This window comes from Entelurus aequoreus, linkage group LG21 (assembly GCF_033978785.1).
Source record: "Entelurus aequoreus isolate RoL-2023_Sb linkage group LG21, RoL_Eaeq_v1.1, whole genome shotgun sequence".
Lineage (NCBI taxonomy): Eukaryota > Metazoa > Chordata > Actinopteri > Syngnathiformes > Syngnathidae > Entelurus > Entelurus aequoreus.
In genome coordinates this window covers 19,774,343-19,795,583 of record NC_084751.1, presented here as the reverse complement: position 1 = coordinate 19,795,583, position 21,241 = coordinate 19,774,343, and the positions used below count along the sequence as shown (strand labels likewise).

Genomic DNA, 21,241 nt, shown 5'->3' with positions numbered 1-21,241 from the left:
TAAATGTTATGGTAAAATTCTGCCATTTTTTTTACCACAAAATCCAGAAAAAAAAATTTTCTTACTGTGTAGGTAAAATGTACATTTACTGATCAAATGCATATGTAATCATGTGACAATATCATGCGAATAAATCCTTATACATGTATGTTTCTTTTATTAATGTTACTAGTGGCCGGTCCTCTGAGGGCAACCAAAACTGCAACGTGGCCCTCAATGAAAACGAGTTTGACACCCCTGAACTAGATGAATAAATCTCTTGTAGGCTCAACCGCATATAATGCATCTTGATGTCGCAAGCAAACATTGCTGAACAACAGGGACATATACAGCTAAATAATGAGACCAAATATGAACTTCACACCATAAAAACAACTGCAGACATGAATTGTAGATGACAGACTAATATTTGTAGCAGGAAATCAACTGCAAACAAACTTATCCTTTTTGTCATTAGCGTCACGATCACAGCAGCACGACACTCGTTATGTCAATCAAATACGTTACTCAAGTAAGTCCAACTTTGTCTTTTACGGATTTATGTTTAATTTATGGACCCCTCAGATGTAAATACATTATGTGCCTCCAATCTTTTCTTCTCTAAATACTGTGAGTGTCAAATGAAGTGAGGTCGTAGCAAGCAGTAACGTATTGGTGATGATAAATGGTTGAAATCTTTGAAAAGCTATTTTTCTTATGAGTGTACAAAAATCCACTCCATCCCATTTGAAATATTCTTTTCCTGATCGCTTTTATATTTGCATCTAAACATTTCAAAATATGCCCAAATCTACAATGATACAGGTAAATAAACAGTAGCCTAATGGGGCTGTAGAGCAGGGGTGTCAAACTCATTTTAGAACGGGGGCCACATGGAGAAAAACCTACTCCCAGTGGGCCAGACTGGTAAAATTATGACATGATACTATAAAAATAAAAACAACTTCAGATTGTTTTATTTGTTTAAAAATAGAACAAGCACATTCTGAAATTGTGCAAATCATAATGTTGTTGGGGGTTTTTTACACTTACATGTTGCGGTTAATAGTATTCTATCTTTATTTGTCGTTATTTATATTTTCTGAATAAATTATGTGATAATGTTCATCAGTCAACTCATTGGTGTTAATTTTCAATATATCAAGATAAGAAAATAATATCAAAATCAAATTGCAGTATGTTATTTATGTAGTTTGATCATTTTACGCGACTGATGTACTACTTAGGTTGATTGGCAACACTAAAATTGGCCCTAGTGTGTGAATGTTGTCTGTCTATCTGTGTTGGCCCTGCGATGAGGTGGCGACTTGTCTAGGGTGTACCCCGCCTTCCGCCCAATTGTAGCTGAGATAGGCTCCAGCGCCCCCCGCGACCCCGAAGGGAATAAGCGGTAGAAAATGGATGGATGGATGGATGATGTACTAACATGTGGTGTATTTTGTACATATGTAGATCATCTACATAGAATTGCTATTGCGACATCTAGTGGACACATTTAGAACAGCAGTTTATTTCATTAAAAAATGTCGGCTCATTTTTATACTTAGCAAACTCATCCCGTGGGCCGGATAAAACCTGTTCGCGGGCCTGATCCGGCCCACGGGCCGTACGTTTGACACATGTGCTCTAGACCAGTGGTTCTTAACCTTGTTGGAGGTACCGAACCCCACCAGTTTCATATGCACATTCACCAAACACTTCCTTAGTGAAAAATAAAAAATATATTTTTTTAATTTTTTCAAATTCAAGACAAAGTTATATGTTTTTTTACTAGTGCACAAAATGAAGCGTGCATGAACATCACCTTGTTCAAAGAACAAAACCAACACAGTGCATGAACTCACAACAAATTACACACTTGCAAATGAGATGGAAAATTAGAGGGAACATTGTTTGGGGGTATCCATAATACTTAGTCCTAGACTTCCTTTTTATTGTCATACAAATTTTTACTTTACAGTACAAATACGCCGATAGGGAGAAGTTTTTATTTACACGATTGATTGATTGATTGATTTAAACTTGTATTAGTAGATTGCACAGTACAGTACATATTCCGTACAATTGACCACTAAATTGTAACACCCGACTAATTTTTTCAACTTGTTTAAGTCGGGGTCCATGTTAATCAATTCATGAGTCTGGTGTGTCTTGACCGCTGCGGCGGAGGCTATGCCGAACCCCTGAGGCCGACTCACCGAACCCCTAGGGTTCGATCGAACCCAGGTTAAGAACCACTGCTCTAGACCATCCCCTGAAAAAGTGCCCGGATGTGCCTCTTAGTCACGTGATTGCAACCCAGCTATTGCATAGGTCAGACCTGGGCATTGTACGGCCCGCGGGCCGCATCCGGCCCTTTGCGCATCCCTGTCCGGCCCGCGTGAGGCCAATCATAAATTACAAAATAAATTTCAAAAAGTATCTATGTCGAGTGTGCAATACAACGGTGCTGCTTTTGTTTTGAAACGAGTTATTTGTACAACTTCCGTGTGGACGTACGCGCGTGTGCGATTGTGAGTGAATTGAACGGCGCAATTACAAATTACAAAATAAAGTTTAAAAAACATCTATGTCGTGCGCGCAATACAACTGTGCTGCTTTTATTTTGAAATGTGTTATTTATGCCGTATGTCCGGGGGGAACCTGTGAGTGAAGGTGCATAGAGACAAGTGATGAGACGCTAAAAAAAGAAAAGTTGATGAGGAATGGCGTGTTTCCAACAAGACATGGACTGCCAAGTATTTCTTTACATAAATTAATGGTAAAGCCGTGTGCTTAATGTGTGGTACACAGGTTGCTGTGTTTGAATATCATTTTAATCGCCACTACACGAAGAAACACGAGGGAAAATACCGGAATGTGTCTGATGAAGCGCGCGCAAGGGAGGCTGATGCGTTGATGATAAAACTGCAACCCCAACAAGGACTTTGTGCCATATTTCACACCCCCAGAGATGCAGCCGTCAGGACAAGTTTCGTCATTTCTCACAAAAGCGCCAGAAAAAGTAAGGCGTTTTCTGACGGAGAGTTTATTAAGGAGTGCTTATTGGACTTTGTTGCGCTGATAATGCCCGGAGACATGGGACTGTTTTTCGCTAACTTTGGATGAGAGCTCTGATGCAGTCAATTAAAGAGACAACCACAGGTAATGACTTGCTCACAGAGGTAAATGCGTGTTGGGACAAGCTGGCAGGTGTGACAATCCAATCCACTTTATTTATATAGCACATTTAAACAACAAAATGTTTCCAAAGTGCTGCACAACAATATTAAAAACCATATTCAAATATTATCCTTAGCTCCACCAATGACTGAATAAAAAGAAAAAACAATTACATAAAAACCAATATAAAAATCAATATAAAATAAATATGATTAAAAACTATTTTTAACAACAGATGGTTGTCCAAATCTGATGGGGAAAAATGTTGGATAATGCAGGATAAAGTGACCATCAAAAGCAATCTGCTTTTGTATAAAGTTAAGTTAGGTTAAATTAAATTATTATTATTATTATCATCATTATTATTTATCTTACGGTATATCAAAAATAATATTGAGCAAAATCTAATTGAAATATTGTCGTGTGGCCCTCCAGCAGTGCTCGGGTTGCTTATGCGGCCCCCGGTGAAAATTAATTGCCCACCCCTGGCATAGGTATTGACATTTGTCATTCCTTCTTTACACTACAAACTATCAAACAGCGGTGCCTCTGCTGGTTGCAGACAAGTACTGCATTTCATTTGGCCTCAATTGTTTGAAGACAATTATACATACTGAATACTTAACATTGAAATAATTGACTAAATGATACAGATGCGATATTGTGATTGATTGATTGATTGATTGATTGAGACTTTTATTAGTAGGTTGCACAGTGAAGTACATATTCCGTACAATTGACCACTAAATGGTAACACCCAAATAAGTTTTTCAACTTGTTTAAGTCGGGGTCCACTTAAATTGATTCATGATACAGATTTATACTATCATATATACTATCATCATAATACAGTCATCACATAAGATAATCACATTGAATTATTTACATTATTTACAATCAGGGGTGTGTGTGGGGGGGGGGGGGTATGGACATCAAGTAGTGGACATAGAGAGAGAGAGATAGAGATCAGAAGGCATAAGAAAAAGAAAAAGTATCTGCATTTGATTGTTTACATTTGATTATTAGCAATCCGGGGAGGGTGTTAGTTTAGGGTTGTAGCTGCCTGGAGGTGAACTTTAATTGCGGTTTTGAAGGAGGATAGAGATGCCCTTTCTTTTATACCTGTTGGGAGCGCATTCCACATTGATGTGGCATAGAAAGAGAATGAGTTAAGACCTTTGTTAGTTCGGAATCTGGGTTTAACGTGGTTAGTGGAGCACCCCCTGGTGTTGTGGTTATGGCGGTCTTTTACGTTAAGGAAGTAGTTTGACATGTACTTCGGTATCAGGGAGGTGTAGCGGATTTTATAGACTAGGCTCAGTGCAAGTTGTTTAACTCTGTCCTCCACCTTGAGCCAGCCCACTTTAGAGAAGTGGGTAGGAGTGAGGTGGGATCTGGGGTGGAGGTCTAGAAGTAACCTGACTAGCTTGTTCTGAGATGTTTGGAGTTTAGATTTGAGGGTTTTGGAGGTGCTAGGGTACCAGGAGGTGTGCTAGGGTACCAGGAGGTGATACTGTCCCCAACTCAGAGCTTCTGCCTCAAACTACTGTCAGGTGACATGTGGTGTAATGAATGAAGACATAATGCTTATTTTACTGTATTGTTAACTGAACGCACTTCACAAATAAAAATATTTTGCAAATACTGCAATTTAAGTTTTAGAAAAGGTGCCAAATGTCGCAATAAAAATGGACGTTGCAAGTCAAGTAATAGAAAATTAATCACACAGCTTTAACTCCACTCTGTTTCCTTCCATCAAAGGCAAGTACTTTTGGCGACTAACGCGAGAGAAGAACCTGGTCTCTCTGCGTCCAGCTCAGATCCATCGATTCTGGAGAGGACTTCCGCCCAACATGGACAGTGTGGACGCCGTGTACGAGAGACCCGGAGATCACAAAATTGTATTTTTTAAAGGTATAGTAAATATCCTTTCAGAGACTTTCTCCTCTCTGTTTGAGTCCAGAAAAGAGCTTATTTATTGAATTTAAATATTTGTCCGCCGGCGTTAGGTCTCAAGTACTGGGTTTTTAAAGACAACATCGTGGAGGAGGGTTACCCCCGTCCAATCAGCGACTTCGGCCTGCCTTTAGAGGGAGTGGACGCGGCATTTATGTGGCTCCACAATGAGAAAACCTACTTCTTCAGGGACAACCGCTACTGGCGGTACGATGACCACCTGAGACGCATGGATCTGGGCTACCCTAAAGACAGCTCGCTCTGGAAGGGACTGCCAGCACACCTGGATGATGCCATCAGGTGGTCTGACGGTGAGTAGTATGGGTTGCTTTACAATAGAAATGCCTTAACACAGGTGTCCCAGTGAGGCAAAAAATACTGAGGAATTAAAAAATATCAGCCAGGGTTCAGGAGCTAAAGTTGAAGAGATTTTACAATTTTTAGGATGCTTTGGAAGGCATTTCGTACATATAAATTCTGTAAGCACGGCAAAACAGGGGTTAGTGCGTGTGCCTCACAATAAGAAGGTCCTGGGTTCAATCCCGGGCTCGGGGTCTTTCTGTGTGGAGTTTGCTTGTTCTCCCTGTGACTGCGTGGGTTCCCTCCGGGTACCTCCCACCTCCAAAAACAATATACAACATCCATAGTTGATTTCATTATTTCATTGTTTTTTCTGTTTTGAGAAAATCTCCTCACTCCCAAGGCAGTTCATGAATACATGAAATATGGCAGCTATATTTGATAACAAATATTGTAATTGTCAAATATTTTGTTGAACTAGCGAGTCACTTAATAAAGTCATGGATGTAAGATTGCATTCATGATGTATGCTACACGTTTGTTCAATTATAACATGAAGATTTTTATTACATGTAATCTTAATAAACTCATGATCATACTGTAATGGTGGCGGTAATTACAGTTCACTACACAATATTTCCATCGCTGCAATACTTATGTGCTTTTTAGGCAACTTTGGCCATGCAGAAGTAGCTCTAGTACTGGTACAAATTATTCGGGTTAGTATTATAAATCATGATAAAATCATATGACATAATATCTACTGGTCAACAACAATATATTCATGAAACAGTCCTCTCCAAGGTTTCTCATTGTCCCATTGGGTTGAGTTTTTTCTTGCCTTGTTGTGGGATCTGAACCGAGGATGTCGTTGTGGCTTGTGCAGCCCTTTGAGACACTTGTGATTTAGGGCTGTATAAATAAACATTGATTGATTGAGTGTGTTACAGCACTCGTGTTTCCACAAGGATATCACCTGCTTTTCCCGATCTACTGACTACTTTCATCCTCTTTACCGCCTCACTAGTTAACCTATACTATAACGCGGTCCAAACTCAAATTTTTTTTAATCATTCAAAGCATTTGTTATTTGATTTTTCATCTCTTCACACGCAGGCTAGCTAAGCCTAGTTTGGCCTTTGCGAGCTTCGAAAACATCACCATTCATAAACGCGAGTTTGGCTTAATGTAACAATTGCACACTTCTGTCAGAGAGGTTGTCCCTGCTAGAGAGATGTGTCCACATGTTACAACAGAATAATAAGATACATTTACACAGTGTTGACACGCCAGTTAGCACAGGCTGCACTATGCCTACTGGGTGGCTAGCATAGCTAAATTTGACTTTAGCCAGCTCGCCACGGTGCGCCAGAAAGCGTGAACAAGTCAGTTAGTGTGGGTTGCACTCTCGGCTGTACTCTCGGCTGTACTTGGCCTGCTAGCGCGGTTAGCTGTAAGCAGTCAGCTAACCACGGTGCGCCGTAGAGCGGCCGAGTTAGCGGTTTTTAATGGAAATCCAAAAAAATACCACTTACGCTAGAAAAATAGCAGAATTCCGCTAAACAGCAGACATCTGGGATGCCTGTTAACATAAGAACCAAACCAAATAAATACTTCGAATCTACCAACAATATAAAAACAACAGGCTATTACTCCAACAGTATGAAGTGGACCTTGCCACAAATGTCTCAGAAACTAAGCCAAAAGAAATATACGGTCCAAAATGTAATTTAAAAACTGGACCAAAAAGTGCATTTTTTGCCCACGTACATCACAACAGCAATGGCGGAGGAAAGTTGTTTGCGTTTGTATTCACTAGGGGTGTCAAAAATGATGGGTTAACTCAGGGGTGTCAAACTCATTTTAGCTCAGGGGCCACAAGGAGGAAAATCTATTCCCAACTGGTAAAATCATGGCATGATAACTTAAAAATAAAGACAACTCCAGGTTGTTTTGTTTGTTTTACTTTGGCCCAAAATAGAACAAGCACATTCTGAAAAAGTACAAATCGCAAATAATCCTCTGGACAAAACACTTCAAGTGTGTTGAAAATTCTGAGGAAATTGGTGCAGTTTCAAAAACACAATGAGCTTAGACTTTGTCTCAGAGTCTCGACAAAGCCAGGATTAAACTTTAAATCACGGTCTTTCTGGGATTGAACAAAAAACACAACATGTAAACTCTTCTAGATATCAATTACCTCCTTTGCAGTGTTGGGTTAGTTACTGAAAACCAGTAACTAGTTACAGTTACTAGTTACTTTATTTCAAAAGTAACTCAGTTACTAACTCAGTTACTTACACCAAAAAATAATGCGTTACTGTGAAAAGTAACTATTTAGTTACTTCTTTATTTCTTGTTTTTTTTTAAAAGCTCCCATTAATGCCCTTTTAGCCTTCATTTCAGTACTGTTATTGCACTGGACAATAATACAATCTGTTGATCAGCGCTAGGATTTTTCAAAATGGGGTCCCAGGGACCCCATCAAGTCATTAAAAAGTAAATTTTTGGAGTCCAACTTTTTTGTAAGCGTTTTGAAAAAAAAAAAGATAAACGTATGCATTATCCTGTTGTATCTCACATTCTATATTGTGTTTTGGAAAAAGGTTGTCATAAACGTTACTTAATTCATCAAAAAAAGGAAGAAAACTAATTTGTATACAATTGTAAATGTATTCCGTTATAAACATTCATTCACTTTCTTCTTTCCTTCATGGATCTAAACTTTACCGCTGCTGGTAGTTTTTTCTATGTTTTTATTTAATAAGTTGTAGGTGTATTTATTTCAGTATAAAAGTGTAAAAAGTGTTTTGCTTCGGTCATGAAATGGTGTGCCAGGGCTTACATACATTGTATATTTAACGCTTAAATCTCTGGAGTCTACATCAACTTCAGATCTATCCCTCATTTCAAAATGTTTTAGTTTTTTTTACGTTGTTTTTTTGTTTGTTTGTTTTCCGCCCTTTTTTCTCACACAAAACTATGTTTTTAATGGCAAACACACAAAATATGCAAAATCTTCCACCAAAAATACTTTTCAAAGTGGAATATTTGAGGTAAAGTAATCGGAACCTTGGATAGGTCAATAATTCATAATAACATTGATTTTGATTCAATATTATGTTTTGAGCAATGACAGTTTGAAAGAAATTGATTAACGTGGACCCCGACTTAAACAAGTTGAAAAACCTATTCGGGTGTTACCATTTAGTGGTCAATTGTAGGGAATATGTACTGCACTGTGCAATCTACTAATAAAAGTAGCAATCAATCAATCCACTCCCTCGCTCTCTCGCTCTTTCTGTCTCTGCCCCTCCCTCACGAATGCTGCTGCGTGCGCACAATTTGTTTTGTTTTTAACCCCTTCTTTACCCTGAACGTACATTGAAAATACACGCAACCCTAACTCAAAATGCCGGACATTTGAGGCATTTAAGAAACTCCGCCCGGACAGCCCAGCAAAAGAAGACATGTCCGGGGAAAAGAGGACGCATGGTCAGTCGCCATGTTAAGAAACTCGGCTTCAGCTGCACCATGTCTTGTTAGTAAACACAGACGCACCCCCCACCTGCCCTCCCCCACCCACACACCCACACCCAGACACACACACACAGCGCCTCTTCTCTTATCCCCGTTGTAACACAGGAAGAATCAGAAGGACGACACTGCAACTCTCCAATAAAACAAACTCAGATCTTCTGTTTTTAGCCTATACTACATAAAAAATAACGTAAAATAATGCAGTAACGCATGATGTAGTAACGGTAACTGAGTTACTGAATATAAAAAATAATGCGTTAGATTACTAGTTACCGCCGAAACTAACGGCGTTACAGTAACGCGTTACTTTGTAACGCGTTAGTCCCATCACTGCTCCTTTGTCATGTCCACGTATCAATCCAGTGTTAACTCAACAAACAAATGGAGGTAAAAACTATTGAAAAGGGTTACGTTTTCTCGTTTTTGACAGAGACATTATGGGGGAGTAAGTGTGCCAAATAACAATGTGTATGAAGCAGAAGACATAAAACGGCAGGTTTTGGGTTTCATTTGGGTCGAGGGAGAGGAACCGCAGCCACGCATTACTGTGTACCTCTTGCTGTTCCTAACAGAATTGCTATTGTGACATCCGGTGGACACATTTAGAACAGCAGTTTCTTTCATTCCAAAAAAATGCAGCTCATTTTAATACTTGGCAAACTCATCACGCGGGCCGGATAAAACCTGTTCATCAGACCCGCGGGCCGTAGGTTTGACAACCCTGGGTTAACTCATGTGATTTATCGCAAAAAATTATCGCGATAATGTATAGTTGAAGATTTATTTTGAACGCATAGTCCTTTAACTTAATGGTTAACTTAATGGTTATCAAATAGGCGGTGTTTGTTTTTGTACGGTCAGTGTTTGCTAAAACTTGCTATCAAATTTTGAGCAAATAAATTACATACGTTCAAGTAAAACATTTTCTACAATGCTTGTGTGTGACATTCTAACAATAAAATAGCATTTGTGTCAAATTACTCAAGTCTTTTTTAGGTAAATTTAAATTTTGTAAACAAGTAATTTACTATGATAAATCATGATCTCAAAAGTGTGATTAATCTGATTTTAAAAAACGAATCATTTGACAGCACTAGTTTATATTTAATGTTCCGATCAGGTCTACAACTTTTTCCAGGGCCAAAAGTTTTGTACTTGGATGAAGTCAACTTTGGAACTGAAAAATCTGGGTTTTTTAAAGTAAGTGCACACATTTTATTTCAGGTTGAATAATATATGTATGGTTCTCCCTGGTTGTTCTTTTGTAAAGGAATTTCATTCTTCACTTTCATAAATTTTGATATTTGAGTTTTGTTCAGATTAAAATCTTATTTTTTACAGTGATTTTTTTCCCTAAATGGTGACACTAAATTGTTCCTAGTGTGTGAATGTGAGTGTGAATGTTGTCTGTCTATCTGTGTTGGCCCTGTGATGAGTTAGTCCAAGGTGTACACCGCCTTCCACCCGAGTGCAGCTGGGATAGGCTCCAGCACCCCTGCGACCCCGAGTGGGACAAGTGGTAGACAATGGATGGATGGATGGATAGTTTCGGATCTTTCTTTTTCAGATTCAAATATTTTTTTTCAGATTCAGACTTTTGGCCCGGATTTTTACATGAGATAAAACGCTACAGAGAAATGTTGCTTCTTGTATCAAAGTGGTAACATTTGACGAGACAACAACCTTTCGGTTCTGTCTATGCAATTGATTTTTGCACTGTCTGATGAGATTAACCTTTGATAAAGCACTTGTTGGGGATCAAAACTAGAGCACAAACAACTAATTAGCTCTTGGGCTTGTTAGCTGCCCTTGGAAGAAGCTCTGGCTGATTGCACACTGTCTGTCTCAGGTGTGGTGTCTGAATGTTTGCCAACTTCACTTTGTCAGCTCTGATGCAAATGTTCTATTGTAAAGTTAGACCTATGAAGATTTTCCCCTTTTCTGACCTACAAATGTTGGATACTTTCATGAAATCATTAAATTCTGGGCTGCGTGTGTTCAATGAAGGAGGTATAGTTATTATTCAGAGTGACTTGTGGAGGAGTCGCAGTATAACTCAGGCAGGAAGTGATGAGGCTATGAACCAAGATAGGGAGTGAGAGATGGGTGTTGGCGATTCTTGTTTTATAGATAGACGGTTTAAGTATGCTTCAGAAGACAGTGTGTTGTAGAGGATAACACCCAGACACTTTACCTAAGAAAATGGGGAAATATCAAGTGTATTGGAAAAACTGTTGGTTTTGGCAAGTGTGGACTTAATAGTGAATAAGTAGGATTCTAGTTGACTTATTGTCACATTGTAGAAAATTGTATAAGATCACTCACTGCTTGAGTTGGGGGCGACACAGAAATGTAGACCTTGATGTCATCCACATAGTAAGGAAGCTGTAAAAATAACAATGCATTGTTACATCATCTGTCATTAAACAGGTTAGATTGCTGTCTGTGTTTTTTGTTTTTGTTTACAGCACCCCCACCAAGAGGGACAAGCGGTAGAAAATGGATAGATGGATGGAAATCTTGTTTTATCAGCAGTGACTAGTCCCTTCAGAGTTCCACGGCTTTTTTTGAGATAGTTCCGGCTATTTAAGATGCCTGAATTCGCGGCAGCTTTTGCAGAAAGTCCTTGCCATGTTTTAAGACTTTTTTCTTAATAACATTGAATTAACTTGTGATATTATGAATTTGAATGGATGGATGTTATCAATGTTTTAATTGTTCCTTGTAGGGCTGGGCGATATGGCCTTTTTTTACTATCGCAATATTTTAAGGCCATATCGCGATACACGATCTATATCTCGATATTTTGCCTTAGCCTTGAATGAACACTTTGCATATAATCACAGCAGTATGATGATTCTATGTGTCTACATTAAAACATTCTTCTTCATACTGCATTAATATATGCTACTTTAAAACTTTCATGCAGAGAAGGAAATCACAACTAAAAAAATCACTATTTCTTTCATACGGTGTTGATCTGGAAATGTTTGCCTCTGCATTTTGATGGTGTGGGCGTGTGGCACCGAACGGAGATGTTGACATGCGGAGTAAGCACTCTTCATTCTCTAGCAGGTGACTTTTCAAATGATGCTACATATTAGACTTAGACTTAGACTTCCTTTTTATTGTCATTCACATTTGAACTTTACAGCACAGATAAGAACGAAATTTCGTTACATAAGCTCATGGTAGTGCAGGATAAAAAAGCAATAAGGTGCATATATAAATAAATAAATATATATAAATAATATATAAATATATATATAAAATAAATAGATATATATAAATATATAAATAAATAATAGATTACTGTACAGATAAATATATTGCACTTTTTCACATGCGTCCACGTTTATGGATGTATGTTATATTGTCTTTTTTATTCCAGCGAGGTAATCCATTTTGGGGGGAGTTGAGGGGATAATTTAATTATGATGCGTTCAAGAGTCTTACGGCCTGAAGGAAGAAGCTGTTACAGAACCTGGAGGTTCGGCTTCGGAGGCTGCGGAACCTCTTTCTAGAGTCCAGCAGAGAAAACAGTCCTTGGTGGGGGTGGGAGGAGTCTTTGCAGATTTTTTGAGCCCTGGTCAGGCAGCGGCTTTTTGTGATCTCCTGGATAGGAGGAAGAGGAGTCCTGATGATCTTTTCCGCCGTCCTCACCACTCTCTGGAGAGACTTCCAGTCTGAGGCATTGCAGGCTCCAGTCCAGACAGAGATGCAGTTGGTCAGCAGGCTCTCTATAGTGCCTCTGTAGAATGTGCTGAGAACGGGGGGAGGGAGCTGTGCTCTTTTCATCCGACGCAAAAAGTGCATGCGCTGCTGAGCTCTTTTGTGTGTAGGGACCAGGTTATATTGTCAGTTATCTGCACCCCCAGGAACTTACAGTACTTAGCAGTAATGCTATTTTTTATAGCAACGCTTTTGCCCCACACTTGACAAATGACGGTTGTCTGTTCGACATACTCCCACTTGAAGCCAAACCACCGTCAGACGATGAACCCCCTGCTGTTTTTTGGGGGAATTCATTATTCCTTCATTTGTTACCAGATTCACACCTTCTCTCTCTTGTATTACCACTCGCACGGCTGCGCTAGCATCACAGCTAACGTTACCCATGCTGCTACCTCTTTGCTGCGCGAGGGCGTATAAGTATGTGACGTATGTCGTGACAGTATGTGACGTGTGTAAGAAGGTGCGCTTGTCGGTCTGTGAGAAGGAGACACAGGAAAGAGCGAGTAGTGTAATGCCAGCAGCTAAAAGCAACTGCGTGAGAACGTATACTCGAATATCATGATATAGTCATTTTCTATATCGCACAGAGACAAACCTGCGATATATCGCGTATATCGATATATAGCCCAGCCCTAGTTCCTTGTAACCTTAACCTCAAAAAGCACAGGATTGCGACAAACAATGAACAACTTTTTTTGTTGTTTTACTCCTTTTATATCGCCCGAACATAAAAGTAGACACGAGATGACAGTAAAAGCACAAACTTAGAGCTCATCGTGAAATGACTGTATTGTTTTAATTAATTATAACAAATAAAAGTAACAAGTAATCATAAATACAGAAAGAAACGCTGTTGTCCACAAGTTGCAGACATTCTCTCTGTGGGTTTTATGCTTCAAAAGTTTTTGTCCATTTTTAACATCCATCCATCCATCCATTTTCTACCGCTTGTCCCTTTTGGGGTCGCGGGGGGTCGCTGCAGCCTATCTCAGCTGCATTCGGGCGGAAGGTGGGGTACACCCTGAATAAGTCGCCACCTCATCGCAGGGCCAACACAGATAGACAGACAACATTCACACTCACATTCACACACTAGGGCCAATTTAGTGTTGCCAATCAACCTATCCCCAGGTGCATGTCTTTGGAGGTGGGAGGAAGCCGGAGTACCCGGAGGAAACCCACGCAGTCACGGGGAGAACATGCAAACTCCGCACAGAAAGATCCCGAGCCCAGGATTGAACTCAGGACCTTCGTGTTGTGAGGCAGATGCACTAACCCCTCTTCCACCGTGCTGCCCTTATTAATTTCCAACACATTCAATTCTGCACGTTGACAGCATTTGAACTGTTGAAAGTTGACATTTCTGTTGGTATATGAGAGATGATGAGAGATTATCATCCTACTTCAACATCTCTTATGTGTAAAAGCTGCCTCTTTGCCAGGTCAGCGTTACAAATTAGAATCTGTTCTTGATTGTCTTACCCTAGATAAATGTTAAATAAATATATAAATACATGTCAAACTAGGAAGTAAGTGTTTATATTGTACATTGGAACCTCAATTTGCGAACTTAATTGTTTCTTGAACAGGGTTTTTTAATCTAAAAGTTTGTATAGTGACGCACATTTCTTCATGAGAAACAACGTAAATATGAATAATAGCTTCCAGCCCTGACAGAAGTCACAATTGAATTAAGGTTTGTACACTTTGAACGAGGGTTGTACCGAATACCAACTAGTACTAATAAAGAACCGCGGTACTAATGAATTAAAAACAATGCTATTTCTTGTATTCTGACATGTGACTTCTTCCAGGATGTGAAAAAAAGCGGTGGTCAACCGAGCCAAAATGGCTGTTGTGCAGCAAGCAGCGAGCGAATTATATGAGTACGAAAGATCTTCCTGCAAAAAGCAGATACGAGCAAAAACATCTAACTATGCAATGGAATAGATTTCTATGCTTTATCAAAACAAGATTTGTCGAGTGATATCAATGATTAGAGATGTCCGATAATGACTTTTTTGCCGATATCCGATATTCCGATATTGTCCAACTCTTAATTACCGATTCCGATATCAACCGATACCGATATATACAGTCGTGGAATTAACACATTATTATGCCTAATTTTGTTGTGATGCCCCGCTGGATGCATTAAACAATGTAACAAGGTTTCCAAAATAAATCAACTCAAGTTATGGAAAAAAATGCCAACTTGGCACTGCCATATTTATTATTGAAGTCACAAAGTGCATTATTTTTTTTAACATGCCTCAAAACAGCAGCTTGGAACTTCTCCCTGAGAGAGCATGAGGAGTTTGAGGTGGGCGGGGTTGGAGGGGCGGGGTTGAGGTGGGGGGAGTACCGGGGGGTGTATATTGTAGCATCCCGGAAGAGTTAGTGCTGCAAGGGGTTCTGGGTATTTGTTCTGTTGTGTTTATGTTGTGTTACGGTGTGGATGTTCTCCCGAAATGTGTTTGTCATTCTTTTTTGGTGTGGGTTCACAGTGTGGCGCATATTTGTAACAGTGTTAAAGTTGTTTATACGACACCCTCAGTGTGACCTGTATGGCTGTTGAACAATCATGCCTTGCATTCACTTATGTGTGTGAAAAGCCGTAGATATTATTTGACTGGGCTGGCACGCAAATGCAGTGCCTTTAAGGCACGCCCTCAATATTGCTGTCTGGGTGGAACTCGGGAGAATGGTTGCCCCGGGAGATATTCAGGAGGGGCACTGAAATTCGGGATTCTCCCGGGAAAATCGGGAGGGTTGGCAAGTATGACTGGGAGACGCAACTGCCCTGTACTTCTCCCTACGTCCGTGTACCACTCCGTACAGCGGCGTTTAAAAAGTCATAAATTTTACTTTTTGAAACCGATAATTTCCGATATTACATTTTACAGCATTTATCGGCCGATAATATCGGCAGTCCGATATTATCGGACATCTCTATCAAGGATTATACGTCGGTCGCGTTCTCAGACATATCGAACTATCGTGTGCTCCAGACGTCATTCCACACGACAAAACAGATGGAAACTTGGAAAAGCATGAAGGCCTGCAATTTCTTTGTATGTGGCCGGGTCAAGGAAATTGGTATCAAGACTCTCCCGGATAAATATGCATCGTTTTTGCTCGGGTAAGGTTTGAATTCCATGATTCAACTAAACTCGCACCCGACAGCTCGACAACAGTGACTGCATACCCATTTAACAAACTAACAATTACTGAATCATCACAATATTAGATTTTTGTCTTGTTACCGTATGTACTCTGACACGTTTGTGTACAAAATAAACAAGAGGGGAGACATAGAAGTACCTTTCCTGACAAAGTATCATTGACATCAAGATAATACTTAAATGGGAAACACTACATGTTAAAAGTATATCAAACAAACCTGTAATAAAGTGATCACTGCAAACTTGTGCGTTCTTCTACCCTGCTCCCTTGTACTGAAGTGTGTGCCACTTATGTCGTCATCGTTCAGAAAATCTTGCAGTCTTCCGCCATTCTTGATTACCTCTCGAGGAACTTTGAATAAACGTTAATCCTTTTTGCGATTTGAACGGTTCATGCAGCCGAAAACAACGCAAGCATAGATGGAGTATCAGGGTATCTAGTGTTGGTTAACAACCTTCATAACACCATTTGGACGTTACTTTTACAACCGTTTATGCTTTGGGATTTAGATATACAGTATTGTATATCAAAGAAAACGTAACACGGAGGTGAGGAAACAACTCTCTTTATTAACAAACTAAAACAACAACAAGCTGAACTGTCCTGTGTGCGCTGCACATGCAGTAGTCCCTTTGGTGCCTTCACAAATGACAAGAAATCCCCAAAATCCTTAACTTTAATAACCATATTGCTACGATACTAAACATTTTCAAAAGTAAAATCAACTTGCAGTACATTATCGGCAAAAAGAGCCTCTCGTGAGCTGCTCCTCACAAGAGGAGACAAAAGAGCAGACGGAGGGAGAGAAGGGCAGTGAAAGAAGTCCGCTTTGGCATATTTTTCCAGAAAAGTCTGTTCTCATCACAATACAAAAACTTGCTTTGGTAGGAAGCCTACTTTCTCAATGTCTTTAAAATGAGAAAGCACAAAATGGGTTCCAGCTGGACACAAAATTAATGAATGAAGCGTTCATACACAGAGACATATTTAGCGCGATGTAAAGGTTCGTAAATCGAAAAGTTCCCAAATAAAGGGGTTTGTGAATAGCGGTTCCTCTGCACATTACCCAGCAGGCTTAGCGCTGTAAACAGGACAAGGAAGTAGGCCGGAGCTACATGGGAGGACGACATTTGTGCTGTTTGAGCAATTAAGAGTTGATATACTGTTACACGTAGCTGTTTCTGCTTTGTCTACACAAGAAACTATCATACATTTTGATTAAAGTTAATAGTTTAAGTCTCAACGATAGTCACACACACACTAGGTGTGGCGAAATTATCCTCTGCACTGCAAAAACTGAAATCTAAGTAAGATTAAATATCTCAAATAAGGGTGATATTTGCTTATTTTCTGTCTGATAAGATAATTATTCTCACTAAGCAGATTTTATGTTAGTGTTTTACTTGTTTTAAGGGTTTAGTCCTAAATTATCTCAGTAAGATATTACAGCTTGTTGCTGAGATTTGATGACCTATATTGAGTAAAACATGCTTGAAACTAGAATATCAACTGTTGCAAGCTGTGTCATTAACACTCACAAGTATAAAACTACTTTTTTAAAGTAAAATTTCTTACTTTATGCATGAAAAAAAAATCATGATGCCGAGCGCATATCATTATGTCAAGATAATGGCACTAGCATTTACTTAATTTAAAAATATTTTTCAATATATTGAGCAAAAAGGTCTCTTTTTTTTTTCTACCAAAAACGTGCACTTGTTATTAGTGAGAATATACTTATTTTAAGGTATTTTTGGGTTCATTGAGGTTAGCTAATTTTACTTGTTTTGGAAAGTCTTGACAAGCCTAATTTTCTTATTCTATTGGCAGATAATTTTGCTTAGTTCAAATAAAATACCCCTAATTTTTGTTTTGTTTTTTCTTGTTTTTGAACACTGACTTTTTGCAGTGTGCATTTGACCCATCCCCATGTTCACCCCATGGGAGGTGAGGGGAGCAGTGAGCAGCAGCGGTGGCCGTGCTCGGGAATCATTTGGTGATTTAACCCCCAATTCCAACCTTTGATGCTGAGTAGCAACGGGTCCCATTTTTATAGTCTCTGTCGGGGTTTGAACTCAGGACCTTCCAGTCTCAGGGCGGACACTCTAACCACAAGGCCACCGAGCAGGTTGATTAGAGTAGATTAGACAGATGATGTGTGCATTGGCAAATGACGCTGATTGGCCAATATACGAGGAAGTAGCAGGCATTGGGCAAAGTTGCAATGGTGCATACGATTCATGGAGATGGGTTGAATTTGCGTGAATTCGCGTGATCGCGACATCGTAAATGCCTGGAGGGATTAAGTAACAAAAAAGGCTACTATTTTAGACTCAGACTTAGACTAAGACTTCCTTTTTATTGTCATTCAAATTTGAACTTTACAGCACAGATAAGAACGAAATTTCGTTACATAAGCTCTTTTTGGCAATGTTTGCAGAGGAGCCCGGCCAAAAACATGTATGACTTGCTGTTTTTTCAGCTCTTACAGGTAAATAGGTTGGAGACGTCTGGTTCAAAGAGTGTTTTGGTGATCCGATCATTTCTGCTTCTTCCTATTCTGTTTCGAAAACATTCAGTTGTGTAAGTGTCAGCATGTGATGTCCTTTAATGTTAACTTGAACTTGTCACGTAAATGCGAATTCATCCACCATCATATTAATCTAACATTTCAAAAGATTATATATATCGTGCAATAGAGTGCACAGGTATTTAAGTCTCAGGGCTACCCATTATATATTAGAAGAAAAACATATTTGTACATATATTAGCCGCACAGGATTACAAGCCGCAGATATATACCGGCACAAAATATTTTATAAATGTTTATTAGCATACCTTAATTATTTCCAAACGGTGTCTGTACCACGGGAATAAAATGGCTGATCAAACAAAACACAAGTCCTCATCATGGACCCATTAGTTGCGGAAGCTAGCTCTCTAATCAGCTAAACAGACTTAATAACTCCACGGTGACGTCCTGGTGAATTTATGAAACTGAAACAATACAAAAAGAATGCCATTATAAGTTAATAATATTAAAAGACACTTATAAAAGTGTTAGCATATTTGCTAATGCTAATCCTTATTACGATAGCACGTACAAATATGCATGAAATAACACTCCTACAGACATCACACATGGGACGGTTTAGTAGGTATGAATAGTTTTAGTTGTATTGTAAAACTTTTATACATTGCTTGGAGTGATGAATGAAAAATCATTTCAAACATAAACACTATGAACACTTTTACTTCCAGTTCAAAGCACAAAACAGGAAGTACATTTTCAACCCGCAGCACCTGCCGTGAGCGTACTCGTCCAAAAGATGGCGCCATAGCACAAACAATAAAACACCTTTGCAGTGTCTCTCTTGGTGTAATATAAAAACTATATTTTGAATACAAAACATCATGGCTGTTAGCGAAGAACAATCCATAAATGAGTTTTATAAGGCGCAGGGTTCAAAGTGCTGGGGAAAAAATATAGTCCGAACAATACGGTATGCCTATCAAACAAAATAAATAAAGTGGACTATCAAATCAGTCTGCTGGAGTTGAATTAGAGCAGTGCTTCTCACTTATTTTCTGTAACGCCCCCCCAGGGAGAAGAAAATATATTGTGCCACTCCCCCACTCTCCACTGTGACTATAAATAGTATAATTTGTCTATAAAATTCTTATAACTATACCCCTGCATAACATTGTACGTGTATTAACATTAAAGGAAGCAACATCTCCCAATGTGGTTACAGTGAAGCCAAGTGCTACATACACTTCATTATATTCTGGTACGACAAAAAAAGCAGGGGGGGGGGGGGCACTATTTGAGAAGGACTGGTGTACCCCGCCTTCTGCCCGATTGTAGCTGAGATAGGCTCCAGCGCCCCCCGCGACCCCGAAGGGAATAAGCGGTAGAAAATGGATGGGATGGATGAATTAGAGGCACACGGCAGGGTTAATCTAAATGAGTGCAGGTTAAAGAGATTAGTGAACAAAAGTAAGCAACAGGATGACATTTTGCACAATTGTTGCCCGCCTTATATTAGTCTCTTGCACCTTTGTGTCTCCTTTGTGCTGTATCAAATGTTTCTGTTCCAGGTTCGTCCTACTTCTTCAAGGGGAAGGACTATTGGCGCGTGCCGAGCAGCGACATGGAGGTGGAGGCGGGCTACCCGCGCCTTATCGCCAAAGACTGGCTGCTGTGCACCGAGATGCAGTCGGACTCTCCGGGCGCCGAGCCCAAAAGCACCGAGACCAGAGTCAACGTGCACCATCGCCCGGACCACGCCGAGAACGGCTACGAGGTGTGCTCATGCACGTCGGACACGGCGTCGCCTTTAGGTGTCCGCCCCTCGCCCTTGTGGCTGCTGCCGCCTCTCTGGACGCTCTCACTGGCCCTCTGCTCTCAACCGCTATGATACCAAAACCCAGAAGTACTTAAAACTCACTGGAACATTCTCTTTACAGAAGTACTGATCGGTATCATTATTTATTGCTCAAGCCATTTGATGTAAAGGCCTTGCAGAATACTGTACAGTCAATGCACAGGTGGAATCCAGTCCAGTTTAAATGAAAAGGTGGATGACGCGTTAAAGAAAATAAGTGACACAGAAAGATGAAGCGCAGCTAAAGTTTACAAGAAAAGTTCTGGTTTTAGTTACATGGAACGATGAGGAGAGTAAGCATGTGATAAGGAAGGAATAGCTTGACCTTTTTTAAGACACATTCTGATACTGTTATATCCAATTAATGAAAGGCTATTGGGCAGCATTACAGGCAACTTTTGGCATTTAGGTTAACAGATACATTTACTGATGTCATCACGAGGGCTGCAAAATCCAATTTATAACGCTTCTGATGTTTCTGTCGGTGGACCAAAATGTACATTGCAGTCCACTTTACCCTTTGTTAGGCAAGAAGCCCCCCACGCCCCCACGCCATGCCTTGATATAAGGCAGTAAAACTATTATTGTGATATGTGTTGATTTAACATGCAAACATGCAAAGGATGTCCAAAAGTGTACAAAATCAGGACAGTAGGCCTCATTCACTTATCTTATGTTTAAATTTGAGAAAAATCTGTCATATTACTCAACGTTCCTACTACCAGCCAATGAGGTGTTAAGTTAGAAGTCACGTGACACGGGTCTTGCAAAACAGCATAAAAAAGCAGTTAACTGGGCTACCTCGGAATAATACAACATAATAAACACTTCAATGCGACCCGCTGGATGTTTTCAAACTATAGATATAATTCCAAAGGTTAAAATCTACATGATCTAACTATTTTTCTAAAGAACTCTTGTATTCAGAATGAATTGATGTAATTTATTTACAAATGAAGGACAGAAAGTGAACA

The 21,241-nt window shown here is 39.6% G+C and overlaps 1 protein-coding gene across 3 annotated transcripts in view; it reads left to right on the top strand.

The window, feature by feature from the left end:
- LOC133638482 (matrix metalloproteinase-17-like) overlaps positions 1–20,351 on the top strand; it is a 308,014-nt gene extending 287,663 nt beyond the window's left edge. For all 3 annotated transcript variants that reach the window (XM_062031144.1, XM_062031145.1, XM_062031146.1), the window contains 3 exons: positions 4,924–5,076; positions 5,172–5,429; positions 19,981–20,351. In XM_062031144.1, coding sequence (XP_061887128.1) covers positions 4,924–5,076; positions 5,172–5,429; positions 19,981–20,300 — 731 coding nt within the window. In that variant the 3' untranslated portion in view covers positions 20,301–20,351. The remainder of the gene's footprint in view (positions 1–4,923; positions 5,077–5,171; positions 5,430–19,980) is intronic.
- The last annotated feature ends 890 nt before the right edge of the window (positions 20,352–21,241 follow it).